The sequence below is a fragment of the Pseudorca crassidens genome, chromosome 20 (genome assembly GCF_039906515.1).
Source record: "Pseudorca crassidens isolate mPseCra1 chromosome 20, mPseCra1.hap1, whole genome shotgun sequence".
Taxonomy (NCBI): Eukaryota; Metazoa; Chordata; class Mammalia; order Artiodactyla; family Delphinidae; genus Pseudorca; species Pseudorca crassidens.
The window spans coordinates 30,840,042-30,865,614 of record NC_090315.1 but is presented as its reverse complement, the minus strand read 5'-3'; the positions used below and the strand labels follow the sequence as shown (position 1 = coordinate 30,865,614).

General features: G+C 38.8%; 1 protein-coding gene across 1 annotated transcript in view; it reads left to right on the top strand.

The window, feature by feature from the left end:
* TOX3 (TOX high mobility group box family member 3) overlaps positions 1 to 25,573 on the top strand; it is a 107,377-nt gene that overhangs the window by 77,989 nt on the left and 3,815 nt on the right. Inside the window, exons 3-6 of the mRNA XM_067721247.1 lie at positions 1,584 to 1,838; positions 17,055 to 17,324; positions 21,411 to 21,638; positions 23,273 to 23,353. Coding sequence (XP_067577348.1) covers positions 1,584 to 1,838; positions 17,055 to 17,324; positions 21,411 to 21,638; positions 23,273 to 23,353 — 834 coding nt within the window. The remainder of the gene's footprint in view (positions 1 to 1,583; positions 1,839 to 17,054; positions 17,325 to 21,410; positions 21,639 to 23,272; positions 23,354 to 25,573) is intronic.

Genomic DNA, 25,573 nt, shown 5'->3' with positions numbered 1-25,573 from the left:
AATGTTTTGCATCTATTGAATCTGCTAAGAACCTCAAGATGTTCAATTGTCTGCCATAAACTCCCATAGCTTGTGACCTCTTTATTTCTGGTGAGATACAAATAGTAGTTGACAGGTTCTATAGGCAAGAAATGTTTTTTTTTTCCCCTTGCGTTTGTTTCTATTTTCTCTCAGATGGTTCTTAGGTTACATCATCATTGATAGCTTGAAGAAGGATGATTTTCAGCTCTTAATTAGTTCTTTTAACCAGTTACAACAGATTCAAATTATGTGGTACCAATTCATTCTTCAAAAAATGCTATTAGTAATAAATGAACTATAATGTTGACCCTCTGAGCTAGGAATAAAAAGTATCTGAGCTGTCCCTGAAGCCCTTCACCCTACAAAAAAAATATTCTAGACCTTGACCCTTCTCCCTACAAAATCCAAGTTCTATTTTAAGAAAGACAATTCATGGGGTTCAGCAAGGCAGCCCTGATTTGCATCCCAAGGCCCTATGTGAAAACACTATCTTTGAGAACCTAAGTAGCCGTGAAGAAAACAATGCATTATTTACTTAGGTCTTGAGAAGTAACACATGTCTAGGTAATTGAGCAACATCCATGGAATTAGAACATTTCTATCAATATATCTCTATGCTCGTTCTATGGTCTTTAAAAGCTGAAGACTGGGGCTTCCCTGGTGGCACAGTGGTTGGGAATCCACCTGCCGATGCTGGGGACACGGGTTCGTGCCCCGGTCCGGGAAGATCCCACATGCCGCGGAGCGGCTGGGCCCGTGAGCCATGGCCGCTGAGCCTGCGCTTCCGGAGCCTGTGCTCCGCAACGGGAGAGGCCATAACGGTGAGAGGCCCGCGTACGGCAAAAAAAAAAAAAAAAAAAAAAAAGCTGAAGACTGGAAGAAAAGTGTTCTGATAAATACATATCAAAATCTTCCTATAAAAGAAAATAACTCTCCTTACAATTTAAATAAAAGCCGTGGATATATGTACTCTGATAATCCTTATATGAAATGCTTTATTACAAACAGTAACAATTTCCGTGGAAGCATCCATTGCACTTGAGGATATACCAATAAGGAAATTTAAAAAGCAAACCATACATTCAATATCACTTGTTTTATATGTTGTGGCAGAAAGTAAATATGTGTAATGTTCACTTCTGGATTAATGTCGTATGTGTGCTCCACAAAATCGTCAGCATTTGATGAAGCATGTGGATAATGTAAGCGTTTGAGCCGTTTCACTAACATATCAATAAAGTGGTAATTTGTTATATAGCCAAATCTAATGTCGCTGGTGCTCCAACTAACAACAAAGACAGATGTTGCTAATTAAGTACACATTAAAAAACTGTTAATACTGATACTCCATTAAAATCATATGATAATGAGACTCAAATCTTTAATCAGAATGATCAGCAAAACTTTATATATGGAAATCTGTGTTTAAGGTATTTTCATTTGAGAAATCAATATTTGGCCTAGCTCTGTAGTATTTTCATGCGAAATCTTTCGTTTTCCGTCCAAGGAGAAATAAGATATAGGAAGAGAATATGAAGATATCTGTATTTTGTTTCCTTTAGCAGACGTTCCATACACCAAGCCTCGGAGATGAGGAGTTTGAAATACCCCCGATCACGCCACCTCCAGAGTCGGACCCCGCTCTGGGCATGCCTGATGTCCTTCTACCTTTTCAAGGCCTCAGCGATCCGTTGCCTTCCCAGGGAAGTGAATTCACGCCCCAGTTTCCCCCTCAAAGCCTGGATCTTCCTTCCATTACAATCTCAAGAAATCTCGTGGAACAAGATGGCGTGCTTCATAGCAGTGGGTTGCATATGGTAGGCAGCAAATTTACTGCTTGAAAGTGTTTTAGTTATCGTTTGTCCTTCTCAGGGTAAAGATCTGAGAGCCCATGTGTCATAACATGCTCGTGCCTATCCACCGGAGGACGTGTGGATTGTTCCTCCCAATGCCGTTTAAATGCAGGTAGTGGATTAAGCCCTGGTGTGGGACAAGAGCGCGCTGGGTTGGTTGACTTGAAAGAGGAGGACCCAACAAGATCCTTCTGGTTTGAAATGAGTTTCTGAGAAGTCTGATTCATTGGTTTGAAAGCAGCCCATCTCCCCTTGCCTTTGGTTTGACAGAGAGGTGTACTTGAGTCGAAAGTTTGCCCAGGAGAGTTTTTAGAAATGGAAGCCCTTATCAAGTGCCCGGGTCTTTTGCATTTGTTGGATCAAAGCATCACGTTTATGATACATGATTTGCTCCTACCTGAGATGAAATATCAAACAGTGGTACAGAGAAAGGGAGAAAGAATAATTGCTTATAACCAGCAGAGAAAAATATAGAGCAGGTTATTGTGTGAAGTATGCCTAATTGTGGTATTTATTGTCGTAAACATCGAGTAAGGCCCTCCAGAGAGCCAAGGTTACTAATGCAATAATTTTGGTTCTGTTTTTCTTAGTGTGCAATTATAGTTAGCAATCACCAGAGTAAATCTGCTTAAGTATTTTAAGCTCATCTGCTGGGATTGTTTTTTTTTTTTCTCTACCATAGTATGTAGTGCATTTGTGTCTATCTAGGTGAGGTACTAGGCAGACATTTTAAAACAAGATTAATAGTTTATAGGGCTTTTTTTTTAACCCTGATCAAATGAAACAGATGTGTTGGTATAACAAAAAACAATTCCTATTGCTTGTTTACATATTTCTGTGCACATTATGACCATGCCAGCGATGTTTATTGGTTTCATTGTTAATTCCCCAGATAACAACAGATGATTGCCGAATATGTAGTGGATTAGCAGTGCAAAGATTCAGCGTGCTCTCTGAAATATAAGATTACTTTCCCAAATAGGATTGCGGCAACATAATTTTCTTTGCCTGTGATCTTTTGTGTCTGAGCTGAACATCAGGGTTTTTATTTTTACTTGTTTGTCAGAAAAGAATGCAGGGAACAGTCGGGAAATGGTCATTAAGTATTCATAAACGTTCTTCGCCATCACAAATAATTGTTTCCTGTGAACTTTCTTACATTTTTGTCCCTTTGACACTGGAAGGGAGGGTTCTGTCCTCTGTTCCTCTATAATGAGGCTTGCAATGTTGTGCCTGGAAAATAATAAAAATAAAAAGGGTGTTTAGTCACCAAGAGAGTTTGCCCAGGGTTCACCATTATTCATAGATGCTCAGCAAGGCTCATTTAAGTTAGGGAAATAGGTAAAAGACCATATAATGCATGCTAAAATGTGTGCTTTATTAAATTGGTAAATATTTATTAATAATATAAGAATCTGCCTTTAAATTAAACATCTGATGAATTACCTTGCCTTAAAGCTATAAAACTGTTATTGCTGCTATAAAAAAAGTGTAAAGGAGGCATTTTGACTATGAAATTTCATTTCATGGTCAATTGAATTTACTATATTGGAAAGAACTAAAGATGGAATCATAAAATAATTATGATATTCACATACACTTAAAGAACAGTGCTTTCACGGGCTGGCATTGGAAGAGAGGACTCAATTTTTAATGCTTCTTTTGTAATGTATTGCTAATCACTCAAGCCGTTGAATTATTTCATTGATTTTTAAAAGTATGAGTACTTTAGCCAAGTGCAAATTGTTGTCATGGTATTTACATGGACCTCATCACATTTATTGGAGCCTTTCTGAAGTTTTGCTGAACCCAAATGATATTTATTTTGGCTGGAAACAAACTAATCTTGTTGAAAATTCTAGTAGAATTTCACCTTGAAGAAATGTCATGGGATTTTAAATCACAAATGTTGGAAAAAATAAAATGTACCAGGACAGAATTATGATGAATACAATGTGTCGTTGGCTTTGTTCTATGTACTACCTGACATGTTCACCTATAAACTTGAATTCAGAATCGCCAGAGGCATGGTTAAAAATAGGTTATGTCAAGGTTCTTCTATATTTCCCTCCGGGTACCGAGGTGACTGGCGACATCATAATGCTCCACAGCAGCTCCTCGGAGATTTCCCTTAGGAAGGTCACCAGAAAAATAATAAATAATACTTTATACATCATGCACTCGGCTTCCCAGTGTGCACCGGCTATCATACCTTATGCAAGTAAGAAGTTTTATTATCCAAATGAATATGGCTGTCTGTTAAGGATTGCTATGGTGAATTAAGACTTTCATATAAGAAGAAAAGCCAGCTTGTTTATGGGGTATTGAACCAGCTTTTCTTCAGAGCTTCACTGGTTTTCCTTTAGAAAGAGTGACAGTTTGTCACATTACTGATTAGCTGCATTTTTGTTGGCAACCAGCACAACATGTTTATCTTCCTTAAGTTTCTGCCATTATATTTAAAAAACAGAAAGCAGGAACAAAAAAGAAAAGGGGGGATTAAAAAGAGTCTAATGATTAGCATTCCCATTTCAAAATATGCAAATAATGCCCTGGTATTCAAAAGCGAATTGTTGAAAAAATTGAAAGTCGATGCATTTGTGACTTCAAAGAACAACCTTGATTTGCTTGTTGTGGATATGTGTATTTTCACACAGGGTGTCGCTGGCAAGTTGAAATCAACAGTCATAGTTTGGTTACCTCTAAGCATTATTGTCAGTTTAGATGATCATCTGGAAATTATTTTAATCTACAAAAGATTGCAATCCTAAAAATCTACAACGTGCGCTCCAAAAGGTTTCTTTCTTTTTTTTTTTTTTTTAACACCTCTCTATAATCTGCCCAGCCTGCTGAGTAGCATTGACATCAGTAGTACATCAATTTCAGAAAGTGGATTATTTTTACTAGACAGCTATTGTGACATATTGGGTCAGTCATAAATGAAAGATATTCATGCAAGCATGCAATACTTGTAATGAAGTCTCACTCTGACCTTCTGTATGATTGATTCTGTAATTTAGTTTTCTCAGGCAGTGCCTGAAATGAAATGAAATCATGTTGAACAAGTTTTGAATACCCACAGTGCACCAGGAGAAGAAAAATCTGCAGCCCTAGAGGCTTGAGAGAGCAGCTGAACGATTTATCTCTATGCTATTATAGCCTTTGCCAGCATTCAACATTTCTTTTTTTTTTTTTCTTATTTGGCTTAAGTACTTAATTCTGCAGGTAGCAGTAAATGGGAAAATAAAATGCTGTTCAGATTTAAAATGACAGGACAGGAGTATGTGCAGGGGACTGATAAAATATCTTGAATAGAACTGACCTTTCATGTAGCTGAAAGTTACTGGGGGATTCATCCTCATAATTACCATATAGATTATTTTTATTTCTTTCCTGCAATGAAACATTTCAGAGAGCAGTAGTGCTGATTGAATGAAAATTGAACTTGTTAACATTCTTTTCAGCTTAGCCTGTTGTACATAACAGAAGGTTAGCTTTGATGAATTTCAAAATTCTCTTTGATATCCAAGAAACAGACAGTAACATAATTGTCTCTAGTCTGATATTTTGTATGCCCCCCAAAAGAGAATTTATAAAACACACTGATAATTCACATATTTTTTCTTCGTGCATTATGTTTCGTGTTTGGAAGAGCGACGTTTTCTGTTTGATGTTGCTTTGGACTTAATTGCGATAGCACATGTTTATAGAGAACACTACTGGTGCTCTGATAATATCAAACATAGTACTAGAAAATTGACAAAGATGGAAGTAAGGGAGCTAAATTTGGGTATGGCAGTCTCTGTACCCGTTAAGGAAGGAGAATGAGAGAGAAAAAAGTCCTACAGAAGGTATGCACACAGAGAAGAAAAGTACCAGCTTTTAAAATATTCACAAAGCTCTTATGTCATAATCCAGACAGACATCATTTTTGATCAGAAAAATAAGAATGTATCAAAATAATACTCCTAAAATTACCAGGCTTATTTTAGAAGTTTTGATTTTTTCGTACAGTCATTTAGTAGGGGTCTAATTCTGAATTATTTTTATTTTCACAAAATAACTTTCATGCCATTTTTGTACTATCCAAAATCTTACGTTAAGAGAAATCGCAGACTTTTCAATTAATACATCGTTTTAGCAATGTAGCTTAATGTGTTACAGATAAAACAGTTATTTCATGGGTCATTAATGTGTTTAATGCATGGAACGTTCTATTAAAACAAGCCCTTATTATTGTTATGGACAGGTTCATTGCCATTGTCAATAGAGGCGGCAGTGCTAAATTCCACAGGACGATTACCATTTAGCCATTGGGGGGACCAACAAGTTCTCATACAAATTGAATGATTAACTCAGTAATGTTTATTTTTGGTCAGGTCATGGTCGAAACGTATTCTTATTGTAAATTAACAATAGAAAAGGCACATCTTACATAAGTAAAATAACTCAGTTTGAGTGGAACGGGACCTATCTGTGCCAAGCCCAAAGTATATAATTAAAACCATATTAACTCCAGCAGACATTTGCTGAGCACTTACTAGGTGCTATATATTGTTCTTAATCATTAGAGACCGATCATTTATCAAACTGAGTTCTCGGTCAGCAGTGTCTCTTCCATGTAATACAAAACTTCGGAGTCTGATGACTGCTTCAAAGAGGCATGCTGTCCAAAGTCCACCTTAATTAACTGTTGCTACACCTGGACAATCGTCTACCCCAAATACCCAAGCCACAGACATTTTACGAGCTGCCTTTTTTGGTAGAGCAAATAACCTTGTACCATACACGGCTTAAAAGAAATATCCTTTATTCTCTGCCTGGAGAGGCCTACTGACCCCAAACGTATGAGTGTTGTCTTTAAGGTTGAGTTAACTTCAGGATCATGTATTAAAGGAGGGGCGTGTTCCAAACTTCTACAAAACCCAATTAGCTCTTGTGAAGGGCAACACGTGATTACTTGGTTGATTTATCCCATTCAAGGAAACATGTTATTAAAAAGTTAGGCTATGGTTTATTTCCCTGTATCTTGTTTTTAACATATATATACTCTACAGTTATAATCTTCTGTAGCGTTGGCAGTATTTCCCTGTGGGTTAGGGACAGAAGACACACCATTCTACATCACTCAGATTCCCAAATAAAACTGGCTTGATGGGTCAAACAGTTTTTAGAGGGATGAGAGTTACTCCTGTACTGTGGCCTCACTTGTCACCCTTAGAAACGGTCTCCTTTGCTCGTTTACGGCCTGTCCTGTCCCCTCATCTGTCTCGTTTGCTACTGTCATCCTCAGGCCTGGAACAGTGTCTGGGCTGGAATACACGAGGCTCTCAATAAATATTATATTTGTGGAATATATGAATGAATGAAAGGATAATGAAAGAATATTTAGTTGTTATTAAGAACGTACCTTAATACTAAATAAAAATGGAGGTGGGGAGGAGGTTTAAAGTATCAACAGCTGTAAAAATGGAATTCCTCTTTAAAATTTTAATTTAGGATTGAATAAAATCAACACAGAGCTGACTTCTTGGTAAAACAAAGGAGTTAGAGGGTACATAAGAAAATACCATTGTTTTATGATAAACTTGAAATTTTTATTTTGCTAAGAAACTATTAACTTTGGGGAAGACTGGTTTTCACAAAACTTTCATGTGTAGGTATGTTTGATTATAACCCTGAGAGTAGTTATTAAGTAAAAAGTATCTATTTCGGTGCAGATATTTTGATAAATATAACCTTTAGGGTATGTAGGTCTGTAATTATCATTGGTGTATTTGGCACGACTGTGTTTGTTTCAGTTTCTATTTGGGTTAGGAATGCACTCGCTATGCGTAAATGTTGATTGATTGTTTATTTGGAAATAAAATTTTAACCTCGCTATAGGACATAACTAAATAATGGAGCACAAAATTACTGGATTTCCTATTTGTAGTTCTCTGATATTTATTAATACAAAGCAGTTTTTATTACTGATAATTAATTACTCCATTTCTCAAGAAATATTGATTAAAAAACCACATAGTGAAAATGAATTTAGTCGCACTTTCTAATATATTTGGGTTATTTGCTTCTTAATTAGATGTTACCCTTTATTATAAAAATCTGATATTACATTGTTACAGAGAATATTTACTTGTAAATGTAGACGGAAGGTGCATTAAATACATTTGCATGTTAGATTTTTAAAAATCCTTTGTGATAAAATCGACTCAGACGGAAGTAAGTATCATTGAACTGAGTAAAAATATCAATAGATAAAATAGAATAAGGGGTGGTACTTAAAATTTTAAAATCTATTCTAAAGCTGATATCTTACATTTGTAAAAGAAACAAAAACGCAAAACAGGAGGATGTGTGATTATGTGTCACCAAGTATGCATCACAAAGATAAATTCCGGCATGGGAAGGAAAGGGAAATTCATTCTGAGAGGACTTCGTGGAGGGACAGGCCCGAAAGTAGGAGTGAAAAAGATTTGAATATGTAGAGGAGGGAGAGTTTTCTTGGCTAAAGAAATAAGAGCAAACCATTCCCATCCCCCCAAACCCCACATATTTTATATGAAGTATGGACATGGTAATATAACACGGTGATTTGCACAGTAGGGACGTTTTTTCCCCTTTCCGTTCTCTTTCAATCTTAAGTCAAGAAGGAAGTCTCAGTTTGGGGCTAATGAGTCTTTCACGTCTCTCTCTCATCCTTTTTAAAAAAGAGAGCAGAACTCTGGCTCAGAACCTTAGGCAGGTCTGCATATTTAGATGGACTGTAATGGAATTATTCAGTATTTCCTTTACTTAGTATTTATCTGGCATTCCGTTGATTATGGTGATTCCAGTTTTTAATTTATGCTAGTGATTTAAAGTTTCCTTTTGAATATAAAATTATTCAGATATTTAACCGTTCACTCAAATGATTAACGTTCAATAATAGACTGGATTTCAGGCAATTTAAGAAAACGGGGGACCTCTACCCCAAATTTCCCGTTCCTTGGTTTCCTGTTTTAGAAAAAACAAAAGACAAAGAGGCTCTTTCATCAGGTAGAGAGAGAAGCAAGCCTCAGCTGAGCACTCCCCCTACCAAGACAGGGACAAACCATCAAGGCATTGTTGCGCAAAGGCTTCGTTGAATTGTACTTATAGATAGAAGGCAATGTGCTTCCTGTTAGAAGTCCATGGCCTGCCCATTCCGAATGACCTTTCTGACTGCAAAAACTAATCCTGAGTACTCTCCAAAACATAAGTTGAGGTGTTAGGCTATATATTTATACTATTTATAATTAAATCCAAGTTGTCCACAATTGATGGATGCCCATGAAGTACGATCAGTTAATACTTTCTTTTTTGAATTTTATTTTATTTATTTTTTACACAGCAGGTTCTTATTAGTGATCTATTTTATGCATATTAGTATATACATGTCAATCCCAATCGCCCAATTCATCACAACACAACCCCCAGCCCCTGCCACTTTCCCCCCTTGGTGTCATCTATACGTTTGTTCTCTGCATCTGTGTCTCTATTTCTGCCCTGCAAACCAGTTCATCTGTACCATTTTTCGAGGTTCCACATATATGCGTTAATATACGATATCCGTTTTTCTCTTTCTGACATACTTCATTCTGTATGACAGTCTCTAGGTCCATCCACGTCTCTACAAATGACCCAATTTCGTTCCTTTTTATGGCTGAGAAATATTCCATTGTATATATGTACCACATCTTCTTTATCCATTCATCTGTCGATGGGCATTTAGGTTGCTTCCATGACCTGGCTATTGTAAATAGTGCTGCAGTGAACATTGGGGTGCGTGTGTCTTTTGGAATTATGGTTTCCCCTGGGTATATGCCCAGTAGTGGGATTGCTGCATCATATGGTAATTCTATTTTTAGTTTTTTACGGAACCTCCATACTGTTCTCCATAGTGGCTGTATCAATTTACATTCCCACCAACAGTGCAAGAGGGTTGCCTTTTCTCCACACCCTCTCCAGCATTTGTTGTTTGTAGATTTTCTGATGATGCCCATTCTAACTGGTGTGAGGTGATACCTCACTGTAGTTTTGATTTGCATTTCTATAATAATTAGTGATGTTGAGCAGCTTTTCATGTGCTTCTTGGCCACCTGCATGTCTTCTTTGGAGAAATGTCTGTTTAGGTCTTCTGTCCATTTTTGGATTGGGTTGTTTGTTTTTTTAATATTGAGCTGAATGAGCTGTTTATATATTTTGGAGATTAATCCTTTGTCCGTTGATAGGATTTTTTTTTTTTGATGTGGACCATTTTTAAAGTTTTAATTGAATTTGTTACAATATTGCTTCTGTTTTATGTTTTGGTGTTTTGGCTGCAAAGCATCTGGGATCTTAGCTCCCCGACCAGGGATGGAACCCGCACCCCCTGCACTGGAAGGCAGAGTCGTAACCACTGGACCACCAGGGATGTCCCCTGATCAGTTAATACTTATTGGAATGAGTAACATCACTGGATAGGTACCAAGCCTTTAAACTTTGAGTGGCATCCTTCTACATCGTGAACAAAATCTAGGATGGATTACAAGGCCTGTTACTTTTGGCCATTACTTGCCTCTCCAGCTTCACAGCGAGCCTCGCTTTCCCTGGCCAGTAACGCTGACCTCTCCCTTACTTATCCGTGATGCGCTTCCTTATGCTATGTGACTTTGTACAAGTTCTTCTTCTCTGCATACGATGCTCTTCCCTCTTTTCTAGCTCAGTTAGCTTCTTCTCTTCCTTTACACCTCACCCCGGTGGGTCACCTCTGCAGGGAAGCATCCCCTGATTTCCCCACCTTGCATGATCTGGCCCATTCCCATCTCTCCGATCCCATTGCATTTCGCTGTTTATCTTGCCTACCTGGCTCCCACCTCTGCGGGTCTCCTTTCCATTTCTTAAGAGTGCCAAGCCCTCTCCCACCTCAGACTTTGCATATGCTCTTCCCTCTGCCAGGAACATACTTTCTCCTCATTTCCTGATTAGCTTCTCCTCATTCTTTAGGTATCAGCTCAAAAGTCATCTTGGAGAGGCCTTTCTTGCTGACTTAATCAAATGTAGCTACCCTCCCCAGAATAATTTTTTTTTGTCTAGCTTATTTTTTTCACAGTATCACAGTTTGAATCTTGTTTATGCACATGTGTTCTGTTTTCACAGACAGAACCTAATCTTTGGACACTCCCTCCTCCTCCCCCTCAAGAAGATGATTTCCATTATATTTGTCTAATAAAGTCATTCTCAAACAGGAAAGGGGGGGATTTTGCCCATCAGGGGACATTTGCCAATGTCTGGAGACATATGGTTGTCACAACCTGTGGGGCAGGGGAGGCTACTGGCACCTAGTGGGTAGAGACCAGAGATGCTGTTAAGCATTTACAATGCTCAAGGTGCATTGTAAACAAAGAATATGATGCGTTCTCCCAACAAAGAATTACCCAGACCAAAATGTCAATACTGCAGAGGTTGAGAAGCTCTTATCTAATATTATCAATTAGAAGACAGAGTGAGATAAGAAGAGAGAATGAGTTGTTTCCAAATGATGAACAGTTTAGCAAGTGATACAAGTAAACTCTCCACATGAAACATAATTGTGAAAGGAGTTGAAGAAGCTACCAGCATTCAGTCCTTATTGTTGGATGTGCTAATAGCAATCTCTTATAACCCACTAGTTGCTTTGCCTTTCAGTGATCATTGGTAAATATTTCAAGGCTTAATTTTAATAAGTGAAACGTAATGATTTACAAAAATGCATTAAATTTCTTTTTTTTTAATGTACAGTGTGGGGAAATACAGTCTATATCTGTGTAATACCATTTTTAAAAATTAATTTATTTATTTTGGCTGCGTTGGGTCTTGTTGCCACACAGGCTTTCTCTAGTTGCGGCGAGCAGGAGCTAATCTTCGTTGGGGTGCACGGGCTTCTCATTGCGGTGGCTTCTCCTGTTGTGGAGCACGGACTCTAGGCACACGGGCTTCAGTGGTTGTGGCACGTGGGCTCAGTAGTTGTGGCTCGCGGGCTCTAGAGTGCAGGCTCTGTAGTTGTGGCACATGGGCTTAGTTGCTCCGCAGCATGTGGGATCTTCCCAGACCAGGGCTTGAACCCGTGTCCCCTGTATTGGTAGGTGGATTCTTAACCCCTGCGCCACCAGGGAAGTCTCAAAAATGCATTAAATTTCTTAGAGCTATATCCATGGTTATACATTTTCTTCTCATGTCAGTACTACTAGGAAAAATGGTGAGCTATTTTGGAGGAGTATATATGAATTATTCTTGCTTATACTTTGTTATAGTAAATTCATCAGTCCCTTCTAAATTAGAGTCATGTTTAAAAGAATCATATGGTAATTTTCTAGTTTTCAAAGATATCTGGCCTGGCACATAGTAAGTGCTCAATAAACACTTTTCAACTGAGCTGACATCTTTCTCTTTTTAGGTAGAAATCCTAAGATGCAAGGAAGTGTCTTTTAAAGGTTACCTTTTTTTTAAAATAGAAAATGATTGGAGAGTTTCAGGATCGTCAGCTTCCCCAAGGAAGCTGTTAATAATTGGTGGCCCTAAAGGAACTTGACTCTCTAAAGAGATAACTTTCACCATTAATCTTATACTGTAATCCTTACATATAGGAAGTTATTATTGGAGAGCTGTGTACCGTGGTAAATGCTAGCACAATTTGATGCATTGATTATGTGGTTCAGAGGTTACTTGACAATATTTTAACGGTCCTTGGTGTATGGTCCTGTGGGAGATTAGAAAAGGTGCGCCAGCATTTTTTGGATCTGAAGACCATGCAGATGGCTCTAAGTTTTGGCAAGACCTTAGCCCCACCACCAGTATGGTTCAGGAGTGGTTTATACACTGTCCCTGCTTCAGGAAAACCCATTTTTTCTTGGTGAAATGTTGTGAGGAATCTCAATTTATAAAGCAAACGAAAACTGAGTTGCTTTTGTTAAAGGGGGATGGATGGTGGCAGTGCAGAACTCAGAGCCCCATTCTTCTCTCTTTCCGTCAGTACGTGCTTCCACTGTGGTGGCACCGTGGCTCCCTAGAGCACAGTTTCTCCATCAAGCAGTCACCAGCTAGCTCGGTAGCCTAGGGAATCACTCTTAGCCAAGAATAGGTATAATAGTATCTAATTCAGAAAGTTAGAGGATTGAATTGGAAAATGCATATTAAGCTTAGCACAAATCCTGGCCCCGAGTAAACATACAGTCAATGTTCCTTGTTTGTGAACCTTGGCTCTTTGTCAACAGGAACTCTCAGGCAACCAGGTCCATCATAAAGGCATAAATTGCAGGTGGAATTCAGGAAGAGCTGATAAAGCCAAGAAAACTAACTCCTTGGCCTTCTGTGTGACCATGAGATTCCTCTGAAATACTGTAGGTCTGGGATGCATCAGTCAAGTACCTATACGTGCTGATGTTCATGGGCATAGAAGTAAAGAAAACAAAGTGACTCCTCAGTTAATGAGAAAACTGTGTAAGTCGTATCCTCATATGTCATGGCCATGCCAGTTAACTAATTTATTATTATTCAGTCAGAATTAAAATACTCTAGAGTGGCCTGTAGATATTTTAAAATACTTAGATTTAAAGAAGTCTGAAAGGACTTTTAAAAAGCCTTCTGAAAGATGTATTTAGAGACTAAAATTAAGAATAAGATAGCTTAAGCTCAGGCAGCTCAATATCAAAAATAACCCAAAAACCCAATCCAAAGATGGGCAGAAGACCTAAATAGACATTTCTCAAAAGAAGATATACAGACTGCCAACAAACACATGAAAGGATGCTCAACATCACTAATCATTAGAGAAATGCAAATCAAAACTATAGTGAGGTATCACCTTACACCAGTCAGAATGGCCATCATCAAAAAAATCTACAAACAATAAATGCTGGAGAGGGTGTGGAGAAAAGGGATCCCTCTTGCACTGTTAGTGGGAATGTAAATTGATACAGCCACTATGCAGAACAGTATGGAGGTTCCTTAAAAAACTAAAAATAGAACTACCATATGACCCAGCAATCCCACTACTGGGCATATACCCTGAGAAAACCATAATTCAAAAAAGAGTCATGTACCAAAATGTTCATTGCAGCTCTGTTTACAATAGGCAGGACATGGAAGCAACCTAAGTGTCCATCAACAGATGAATGGATAAAGAAGATGTGGCACATATATACAATGGATAAAGAAGATGTGGCACATGTATACAATGGATAAAGAAGATGTGGCACATATATACAATGGAATATTACTCAGCCATAAAAAGAAACGAAACTGAGTTATTTGTAGTGAGGTGGATGGACCTAGAGTCTGTCATACAGAGTGAAGTAAGTCAGAAAGAGAAAAACAAATACCGTATGCTAACACATCTATATGGAATCTAAACAAAAAAATGGTTCTGAAGAACCTAGGGGTAGGACAGGAATAAAGACGCAGACGTAGAGAATGAAGTTGAGGGCACGGGGAGGGGGAAGGGTAAGCTGGGACGAAGTGAGAGAGAGGCATGGACATATATACACTACCAAATGTAAAATAGATAGCTAGGGGGAAGCAGCCGCATAGCACAGGGAGATCAGCTCGGTGCTTTGTGACCACCTAGAGGGGTGGGATAGGGAGGGTGGGAGGGAGATGCAAGAGGCAGGGGATATGGGGATATAGGTATACATATAGCTGATTCACTTTGTTATACAGCAGTAACTAACACACCCTCGTAAAGCAATTATAATCCAATAAAGATGTTAAAAAACAATAAAAAGAAAAGAATAAGATAGCTTAAATCCCAGGAGTCGGGGGCTGGAAGTGACGTAAGCAAGAAATGGTGGAACTTTAAAAGAATGCGGAAGAGTGGACAGTCAGCTCAGATTTTTGAAGAGAAATAGCTAAATGTGTGAAGAATGCTAATAAAAAGAAATTAGGACAAACTGGTAGCGTAAAATCCACTTTTGCCATACAAGTCTGCAGAAGGATGCCTGCCCGGAGAAGGTAATATTTTAGGAGTAGTGGAAGAGGATATTGTCAGTGAGACAAAGAAGAGTTGGGGTTCTTCTGATATGAGTGACACATTTCTCCAGGATTCCACAGGAATTTGATAACTCAGAAATCATTAAGAAGTGGAAAATTTATATGTTTAATATTAAACCCTAGCAATTAGCTACAGACTATTTTAACTACTTGTGTCTCCTCGTTTTAGTTTTTCCTAACTAGAGTGTTTTAGTTTTTGCTTCTTTTGTTTTGTTAAATGGAAAAAGTTAAGATGCTTCCCTCCTTGCCCCTCCAATCCAATCCGATATAATGTAACCATTGTTTATACACTTTTTTTTTTAAACAAAAAGGGTCTGTACTCTGTTTTGCAACTTGCTTTTTCACTTGCTATATCTTGCATTTCACTCTAGATTAGTGGTTTTCTAGAACTGGGAGCAGTTTTGCCCTCCAGGGGGCAATGTCTGGAGACATTTTTGATTGTCATGACTGGTGAGGGGAGGGAGGTTGCTACTGGCATCTAGTAGGTGGAGGCCAAGTTTACTGTTAACATCCTGCAATGCAAAGGACAGCTCCCACAGCAAAGAATTATCTGGTCCAAAATGTCATTAGATCCAAAATTGAGAATCATTTCTCTAGGTCAATACACATAAATCTAATTCATTATTTTAAAAAGCTTCATAATACTTTGTAGTATGGTCGATCATGATTGATTCAACTAGTTTCCTACTGATAGCTCTGGCTTCTTATTTAGTGGCATTATAATATTTAATATCAAGAGATCAAACGCTCCAAGTTACAATTCATTTGTTTCTTTAAAGAGCAAAATAAGCCTTATCAGAAAGATTCAAAAGAGGAATTCATAGGCTTGTGTATAAAATTAGATTCTGGGTCACTGTGAGTCAGGAGAATTTGGTTTCAAGAAAATCACAGACTCACTCTAGATGACAAGTCTTAAAGTAAGTCATTTGAAAAGCATGTCTTCATTTTTTGATTTTTTGGAATTAAAAGAAGAAGAAGAAGCAACTCTAAAGCCTTTTACATGACTGCCCAATACAGAGAAGGCTACATTTCAAGTGACAGCAGTAACTTTCAGAGAAGCTAATTCTGATTGTCTTTACCTCCTCCTTATACATATTTTTTAAAATTCATTAGTATATTAAATCAGATGGGTTGAACAGAAGAAAACAAAGCAGGTTTAAGATGAAAAAAGTGATATCCAATCCTGAGGACATGGAATGACTTCCAAGTGTCGTTGACAATGTAATTCAGAATTGGAATGACCCTCTGGTTAACCACAGAGGGTTTTACAGAGAGGGTGCCCTGAAGCAAACAGATGCTTGCTCTGTGCTTCTCTAGCCCATCCTCTCTATATGGCATATGCATGCCTGGGAGGATAAAATAGAGAACTGATTCTCCCCTTTTGCAGAGCTGGGGAAAGGGTAGTAGAACCAGAACTGTGCAGGAGAAGGATGGCAAACCAACTGGTGAGCCTGAAAGGGTTAGACCTCTGTTTCCACCCTTTCCTTGTCATCAGTTTCCTCAGTACGAAGCAAGAGGTGGCTGTTTCTCTTCCCTTTGCTGGTAGTGTTTTGTTATCACTTAGTTAAGTCATCCAGTGATAGTTCTCTGGTGCAGCAGACTAGGCTGGATAATTTGGGCTTTGTGCTTTTGACCTTTCAGCTTTCTGGCATGAGTCCTTCTAATTAATAAATTAATAGCTAGACAATTAATAGCTATCCTGAGATAAGTCAGATCTATCAAAATTACAAGTCAAACCTATCTAAGGAACTGCTGACATTATAAGTTCATTGTTCTTTTTAATTGAGGTATAATTGACATCTAATATTACATTAGTTTCAGGTGTACAGTGTAATGATCGGATATTTGTATATATTGCGAAATTATCACCACAGTAAGTCTAGTTAACATTTGTCATCATACAGTTACAAAAAAGATGTTTTTTTTATTGTGAAGAGGACTTTTATGATCTATTCTCTTAGCAGCTTTCCAATATGCAATACAGTCCTGTGACCTACAGCCACCATGCTGTGTATTACATCCTTATGATGTACTTATTTTGTAACTGACAGTTGGTACCTTTTGATCCCCTTTCCCCATTTCGTTCCCAACCCCTGTAAGCTCACTGATGTTTGGGAAAACTAAGAATTCCCCCCCTTGCTGTTGCCCCTTTAGGATCAGAGCCACACCCAAGTTTCACAATACCGTCAGGATCCCTCCCTGATCATGAGGTCCATCATCCACATGACGGATGCTGCTCGCTCTGGGATCATGCCTCCTGCCCAGCTCACCACCATCAACCAGTCTCAGCTCAGCGCCCAGTTGGGGTTGAATTTGGGAGGTGCCAGTGTGCCCCACACGTCTCCTTCACCTCCAGCGAGCAAATCGGCGACTCCCTCCCCTTCTAGCTCCATCAATGAAGAGGATGCTGATGAATCCAACAGAGTGAGTTAATTGCCTTTAGTATATAGCCTACCAGAGAATTGGGAATCACCCCATGCTCATGTCTTTGAATTTCATTCACAGTAGTACCTTCTTTTGCTTCATGGATTTGGAGTAGCATTTGAATTTATGGTGGTTTAATTTTTTTTCTTCACTCTTTTATGTTTACTTATTTTCTGTGGAAAGTGTATTCAACTGAAAATTGGAAGATCTGGCTTCTCCTATTAGTTGTAAGGCATTGAGTAAGTCACTTAACTCTTGTAGGCTTAATTTTCCTAAATCAGCAAAAGGGAAGGCTTGCACTAGACTTTCCAGAAATTCTGAACTGCTCTGGTTCTAAGTTAATGTCCAGGTAGGCAAGTTTCATCTGGTTAGTTGGCTGAACTGCTGCCCCATTGGACAGTCTTGCACCTTTGATGAGGTTTATCACGTAGTGAGTTCCAATCGTTTTACATCTTTGCTTTTGTCAGGGAAATGACACGTGATTCAAATATGCACAGTGTGAAGTAAAAACTTAGTTGCAGGTATGACTTTTCTGAATGCCTAGAAAAGTATTCTGTTTCACTGAACTTACTTGTAGGTACACAATTACTCGTTCCTCATTTATTAATTATGTGTGGTACACTTACTCTGTGCTTGGCGTTTTACTGTGTTTTGGTGATACAAAGATTTCTAAGAGAGTTATTGCCCCTGGGACTTTGCACTGGGAACAAATAGCAATGTTTAAAACTAGCTCCAGATGTGATTAGAGGTATAATTGATGTATTTGGTGTGCTGAGATGGTCATCGATTCTGCTTAGGAGATTGATATGAGGAAGCCTTTATTGAGAAGGTGATGTTTGAATTAGGTCTAAGAGGATACATAAAAGTTTGTGAGGCAGAAGACAGAGGCCAGCATTCTGGTAGAAAGAGCAATGAAATTACATGTCCATTTATGGGTATCATGAGCAGTGTGACATGGGGGAAGAAAGAAATGAGTTGAAGAAAGAAATGGCTGAAATGTGGTAGCCTTTCCCCTGTTGGTAGTTGAGAGCTGATTAATTATTTGCATAGAAAAATGGCATAAGCAAATTTATGCTTTAGAAAGATAACTTGGGCTGTATATAGAATGTGTTATAAAGAGAAGGACCAGAGAGAAGGAACTCAATTAAAACGTCCTTTTGTTATGAAGTGTTTGCTTTTATTTTAGCAAAGGAACGCATGGACAGGAGGTACCAGTTTAGTGAGACATTCAAGAGAAAGAATCATCTCTTAAGGTTTGGTGATCCCCTGGAATTTGAAGGAATAAAAGGTACACGGGGTTTTAGTTTGAGAGCCAGCGTAGCTATCAGTAAATGGAGAGGCTCAACCTAGGAAGAGAGGGTGTTATTTTTTTTCCCCACGGGGAAGATGAGAGTTTGACATGGTAGGGGTTGAATTTGAGTTGCTTCCATGTGAGTCTAGAACTCAGTCTGTTGGAGGTGGAGCTATAGATTTGGGGACCATCTGCACGTAGATGTGAGCACATAGAAGTAATCAGGATTTCTCAGAGTGCGCAAGGAGCGAGACAAGGCCAGAATATTGAGCATCACTGATTTTTACCTTGAGCATCATTTACGTTTAAATAGAAATGGAAGAAGAGGAGCTAGAAAAGATTGTGGGTGATGAAAAGAGGAGGGAGTTTACCTGAAAAGAGGAGAAATGTTGCAGGGATTTTAAGAGAGAGGACTTGGTCTATCCCATTATGTTAACTCCCCACTGGACACAAGGTGGGGAAATGCACTTAGCAGTCTGTGTTCACACTCACAAGGACTTCAGCGGGATGAAGTGGAAAGTAATAAAGAAACTCGAGGGATGTGTATAAGATACAGCTGAGTTATAACTGGCTATTACACAATTCAAATGGAGTCCTTTCATTTGTCTCACATTTCTACTGACCTTAATAATTACCTCTGTATCAATCTGAAATTGTCACCTCTAAAGAGAACCTTTTATGTGACTCTTAGCTTGTTCCATTTTAAGCCAGGGTCTAGGTTTTGTGTAAAGACAAGGAATCCAGTATATCTCTTAAGCAACTTAGCTGAAAAAGGAAGATTAACGTTATTGTTGATTATGTCTTTTGGGCAAAGCTATTTCTCCATTTTTTCACAGCCCTTTGAGTCAACTATGCAGAAGTTTCTTTAGGAGAATTAATTCTGAGCTTTTATTTACACTGTGAGGTTCTTCATTTTGGGTTTATTCTCAAAAGCTAATGATGATTAAGGCAAGTCATGGTTGTCCAAGAAAGACGTCAAAGGTTGTCAACACTTGAATGTTTTTTCACAAAGAATGAAATAGAACTCTTCTTATTTAGAAAAAGCTTTACTGGAAATAACTTTCATCTTGCCATTGGTCAGGGTATTGTTGGCGGAAACGGTGCCAAATTCTCTTCCAAGGAAAGAATAGAGTTGTTTGACTCAGAAAAATCTGTGTATATATTTTTTTTCATGTGGCTTACGTAATATTTTTTCATTGAAGGAAAACTTGGCTCCAATTGAAGCTCTAACTGAACAGACATCTGACTCCCTTGCAAGTTCAGATTCATTAACTAGATTAAACAAGTTGCACTTATTCTGAGGATTTAGAAAAAAGACTCTGAGGTCTACAGAATTTTATTGAATTAATCGTGTGAGTTATGAAAGATGGCATTTTGGAGGAGAGGTGAGATCTAGCTTAACACCTACTGAAGTGCATAAGCTACTGGTATAAAGTATGGGTGTGGTTATCACTCAGTACAAACAACAGGCCCACCAACAAGTAGGCTCTTGGTTTCCTAACACCTTGAGGGTTCAGAGCTCTCAAAGAAAAGTTACTTATCCATTTCCTCCCTAAGAATGCTAGTAATTGGATTAAGTTCCCAATGACCCTCTTTCAGAAAGTAATGATACTCTTGGAAAATTTGAATTAAGATTCAAGACTCAAGGCCATTAAAAGCCAATCTGTTACTACTTGAATCTATCTCTGTTGATCTTGCCCAAGGCTGGCTTTTAAAACAGATTCTGTCAAACACTTCAGCATTCTTGATGAAGTTAACGGCAAAATTATCTCCAATATAGTCATATCATAATCTAGGGGGAGATAAAACAAGGTTGATAAATCATTTCCCCTGCTTCTCTGATGAGTATGTTATATGACTGTTGAAATTAGATGATGGTAGCAGGTGAATACTGGAGCTCAGTGGTATATAAATGAGGGGAACTGTACCCATATCATCTCTATAGTTTCAGTTTCAGAGTTCATTGTGAATATGTGTGAGCGTCTCTAGGCCAGTATTCTTGTGGGCAGGGTTACTTACTATATGTAATAATAAACATCGCCTTATTAGTCTTCTTTTTAGCCTTGGTGATTTTAAGTATCTACTGTTGCTGCTCTTTCACAGGTTTTTAATTTTATGAAGAGTGTCCATTTCCTTTCTAGCTCTACTTAGAGTTTTGACATTTTTACATTTCTTGTTATCCTATTCTTTAGGAAGTTTTTATTGTTTTAGAAAATAAAAGTGACCTTTCCCTTATTGTGCGAGCTTAGGGATTAGAGCTAATTTCCATTTGAGTTTCCGGAGACCATTAGCAAAGTAATATTCTGGTAAAATAAAAGACCAAGCCTCAAAAAAATCAATTCAGACCGATCATACGTATGGTATGCCTCTATGGCTAAGGAACCTTATATAAAATATCTGAATATGATCAACATCCTCAATAGTATTTAGGTTTACTTCTAAAACCTTTGAAAATGTAAAATATTTTGTTTATGGGTACATGTGTAGCCCATATACATATATATGGCATTACTCGGTACAGAGCGTTCTGTTTTTCATTATTCATAATTGCTATTTAGAGCATATGTTGCGAATGTATTGAAGATACTTCTGGGTCTCATTAATCAATGTTCTAAATGCTAATCTCTGCTGTCCAGTTAACTCTAAGCAAGCTTACCCCTCCCCCACACTTCGTGGTGATTCATCTGTTGATGATGTTTAACAAAACTTTAAAAGAACGATTGGGGACCTGAGTAAGTCTTTCTGCATTCTCTGCAAGTACATTCTAGGCAGTGAATTTTCTTCCTGCTTTGCAGGCCATTGGAGAGAAAAGAGCTGCTCCAGATTCTGGCAAGAAGCCCAAGACTCCAAAGAAAAAGAAAAAGAAAGATCCCAATGAGCCACAGAAGCCAGTGTCAGCATATGCCCTGTTTTTCAGAGACACACAGGCTGCAATTAAAGGTCAAAACCCTAATGCAACCTTTGGAGAGGTCTCAAAAATCGTAGCATCTATGTGGGACAGCCTTGGAGAAGAACAAAAGCAGGTGAGGCAAAGATCCATCGTGGTCATTGCAAGATGATTCTTTACACCTTTTCTGAGTGAATACATCCACTTAATATGACTGCTTCTCATGAAAGCCTTTCTAAGCTATGGAATTAAAAAACACACACACATAAATCCAAACCACTCTGCAGTTATATGGATTTCTCAGTTCCCTTAAGGGTGTGTGTTCAGAACCCATTCAGAAGAGAGTTGGAGGAGATCCAGGCAGTATCCTGCAAGCATAAACTTTTGATGATCATCTTTTCATTTTAAATAATGCGGAATTTTTCCCCCCTTTGTTAAAAAAAGGCACTACAAAGGGATTAGGTCCATCCTGCTTGCCTTTTTTTTGATCATCTTTCTGAACTCTTGTGCTCTCCTGGGGGGTTTCCAAACTTTGAAGCTGACTCTGCGTGTCTCATTATTGTCATCGGGCATTTGAAATTTTATTCCAAGTTCATTTGAAAGCGTGGCTATATGAGAGGTATTGAGAGATTAGCCATGCTGGTGGGAGACACTTCCTCAAGGTCCCGCTTCCCATCTTCCCCCGTGCAAGTCCTCCACACAAATGGAGAGAAGAATGGTTTCCTTGGGGCTCAGTCCTCCCCTGGCTCCTTGCATGAGCTCCAGTGACCATTCATGGGCGTTGATTTTCCATATCCTCACAAGAATAGACCCCTATTAGTAATAAACCAGAATAATTGTTTCAGGAATAAGGAGTGGAAAACGCTTGATTTTCTTTTTCTTTCTTTCTTCCTTCCCTCCTTCCTTCCTCTCTCTCTCTCTCTCTCTCTCTCTCTCTTTCTTTCTTTCTTCCTTCCTCCTCATTCCTACCAACTGGTTACCTTGGGATGGTGCAGCTGTAGAATCTGCCTGTTTGTTGGCACTGAGCTTCATGCTCTATGCGGCAGACTGATTTTCTACCCTAGAAATGTAATCCTAAGGGGGCTGGCAAACTGCTGCATCTAACTTTTAAATTCTGGAGAAAAGGAGAGTTGCACTTCGGTATAACAGCCAGCCATCAGACAGCACAGTTTAAGAAAAGGAAGCCCAAATGAGGTTTAATATACTGGAATATATTTATGTAACTCACTGGTCTCACTAATGGAAATCTTTCATCTTTCACGATCTCTGATTTTTCTTGTTTTTTCTCCAAAAGAAAACCCAGGTTGAAAGGCCTCCATCTTACCTCTTCTGTCTTCACACACTTTCCCTATTATTGTTGGTTTTTCATCCTCTGGTTTGTTTCAGCTTAGAAATGGGTGTGAGGGAAAGAAGACATGGATGGAGAAGTTCCTTAACTTTCTATAATTTAAACCATTTGCTGCAAATTTCATCCTTGTTACCTTATTTACTGCCCGAACAGAAGGCCCTTAGCTGTTACTCTCATGAATTCTATGCTGCAACCGGAAATCTTTTTCTGTTTGCCATAGTAAACGTCAGAGTTGTGCCCCAGTGGGGGTGGCAGGGTTTCATTTTGTTTTAATATCTGTGTGTGTGTTTCTACATTTAAAAATCAAAGCCAGGGAGACCAACTTTTTATGTGAGTTCTGTTGCGACGTAATTTGCCCAGCAGTTATTTTATGGCTGAGAATGTGTGTGCTAAAGGTGGTGCTAATTGTGGTCTTTTAATAGGTCTATAAAAGGAAAACGGAAGCCGCCAAAAAAGAATACCTGAAGGCCCTGGCTGCGTATAGGGCCAGCCTCGTTTCTAAGGTAAACCCAGACCGGGACGGCCAGTCTCTGAGAGAGTTAGGAGCCCTGGAGGATTGAAATCATAAATGCAACTCCTCTTCGAGTTGATAAAAAAAAAAAAAAAGCATCTCGAACAACTCATAAACTTATTTGTTCCCATTAGAGATCACCCCAAGGATGGCATGGAAAATAAATGTTCATTCAAGCTGATGTTTCCGGGAGTCACTGATCTCTATATATGTATGTTGAAGCTATTTAGACAGATTTCAAACAGCCCCTTTCTTCCCATCGGGGACTGAGATCTGTGTTGATGTCCTCTATTTAAACTGAGAAGTATGTTAGGCATTTTTGGACATCAGATCATCAATTCTTCCATGGTTGCATTGTAGAGGATATAATATAATAGAGGATGTTGCGTTTTTGACCAAACTGTTCCACATCATATAAATAAATAAGCCTCATGCTTATTTAAGATAAAATTATGCTCCAAGTACTTTAAAAAAGACATGTATACATGTATTATACATAGAATATACACTGGGCCCTGATGTATTATAAAATGCAACAGTAGTCCAAAGCAAATGTCACTCTGGATTACTGTTACCTTGATCCAAAAGGAGCATGAGCTGTTACCTTATATGTTTAACATTTAATTAACTTTGTCCTTAGCCTTTCTAGAATTTAGAGAGGCTTTGGGGAGGATAATGTGAACTAATGTTTTTGCTCGTGATGTATTTCCCCTGGCAAGCAGAGATTCCATTTCATTGTCATTGTTGTTGCCTCCGAGTACCACATAGGGCCTCAGGGCATGGTCAGTGTTGCCGGGCAGAGCCATTTAAAAAGGGTTTAGCCCTCTTTTCTCGTCTTCACCAGAATTGTAAGATCCACCGCTGGCAGCTGCTCAGAACCAGATCAAGAGAGGTACTCCTATACCTCGTAGGTATAGCTCTTAGGACTCTTCCCACCTCATTAGAAAGAGAAAACATTCATCAGGTCCGTAGCAAAAGTTTTTTCTGAGACTCTGGAAGGTGCACATTGAGAGATATACCTATTCTGGATGGGGATTTGCACATTGGTAGACTGTGTGGGCCACAGATGTTAAGAATTGAGGTGTACTTGGTGGCTAATTAGACGGAGTGACATGAATAGAGTAACAATGTGCATGTACTTCTCGCGTGGATCGTTTATTCATTCATTTACCTAGAAGCAGGTGCAGGTGATCTTTGTGCATTAGAGCATGAATAATTGATCATACATGGATTTAAGCCAAGAGCCAGTAACTCAAAAGGCGTTCTGGAAATAGCCTCCATGATTGGGCTGATCAGGTCTGTGACCGACTTAGAAGGGATAACTTAAACGTTTTACATTGGATACTAAAATCCGATTCGGAAATGTTTCCAAATGGATTGATTGATTACATTGATTCTAAAAAACTATTCAATAGGATGGAATTTGAAAAGAATAAATCCAAATTGTTTGGGGGAGGGGTGTTTTTGTTTTGTTTTTTTCATTAGGTCAGTGCAGTTGAGAGCACCCTAAATTTATAGTCAGAGACATGACAGGCAACTAAAATAGTCCTTGAGGTCTAAATTTGGAATAATTTCAACCTGAACCCAAAGTGTGAAATAGCTGCTAATATGGTGATCTCACAGGAAGCAGCATCTGACTGTACAATTTGCTGATTAGATCACGTCTAAAGAATTGGTTCCCAGTGGTTGACCAATTGAAGGCCCTCTAGCAGGTTGCCTCCATGATGGTAAGGACCGAAAATCCAATAATACTTAAATAATTGAAAGAATCATGGAAGCAAAGATTTGGAGCAGTATGATTTTGGTCCTCAAATATAAGAGCCATGATGGAAGGGAAGCCTAAGCTTGATCTCTGTGCCCTGGATGGAAGAACTCATCCAAGGAGTGAGGTTACAAGTGAGCGAGATTTCAGCCTCAACGTTAGAAATAATAAACATCACACGTGCATTTAACTTAAGTCTCTACAATCAGAGCCCGCGACTTTCCCTTAAGATGTGACTCTACTGTCACTTTTTTTTTTTTTGCGGTACGTGGGCCTCTCACTGTTGTGGCCTCTCCCGTTGCGGAGCACAGGCTCCGGACGCACAGGCTCAGTGGCCATGGCTCACGGGCCCAGCCGCTCCGTGGCATGTAGGATCCTCCCGGACTGGGGCACGAACCCGTGTGCCCTGCATCGGCAGGCGGACTCCCAACCACTGCGCCACCAGGGAAG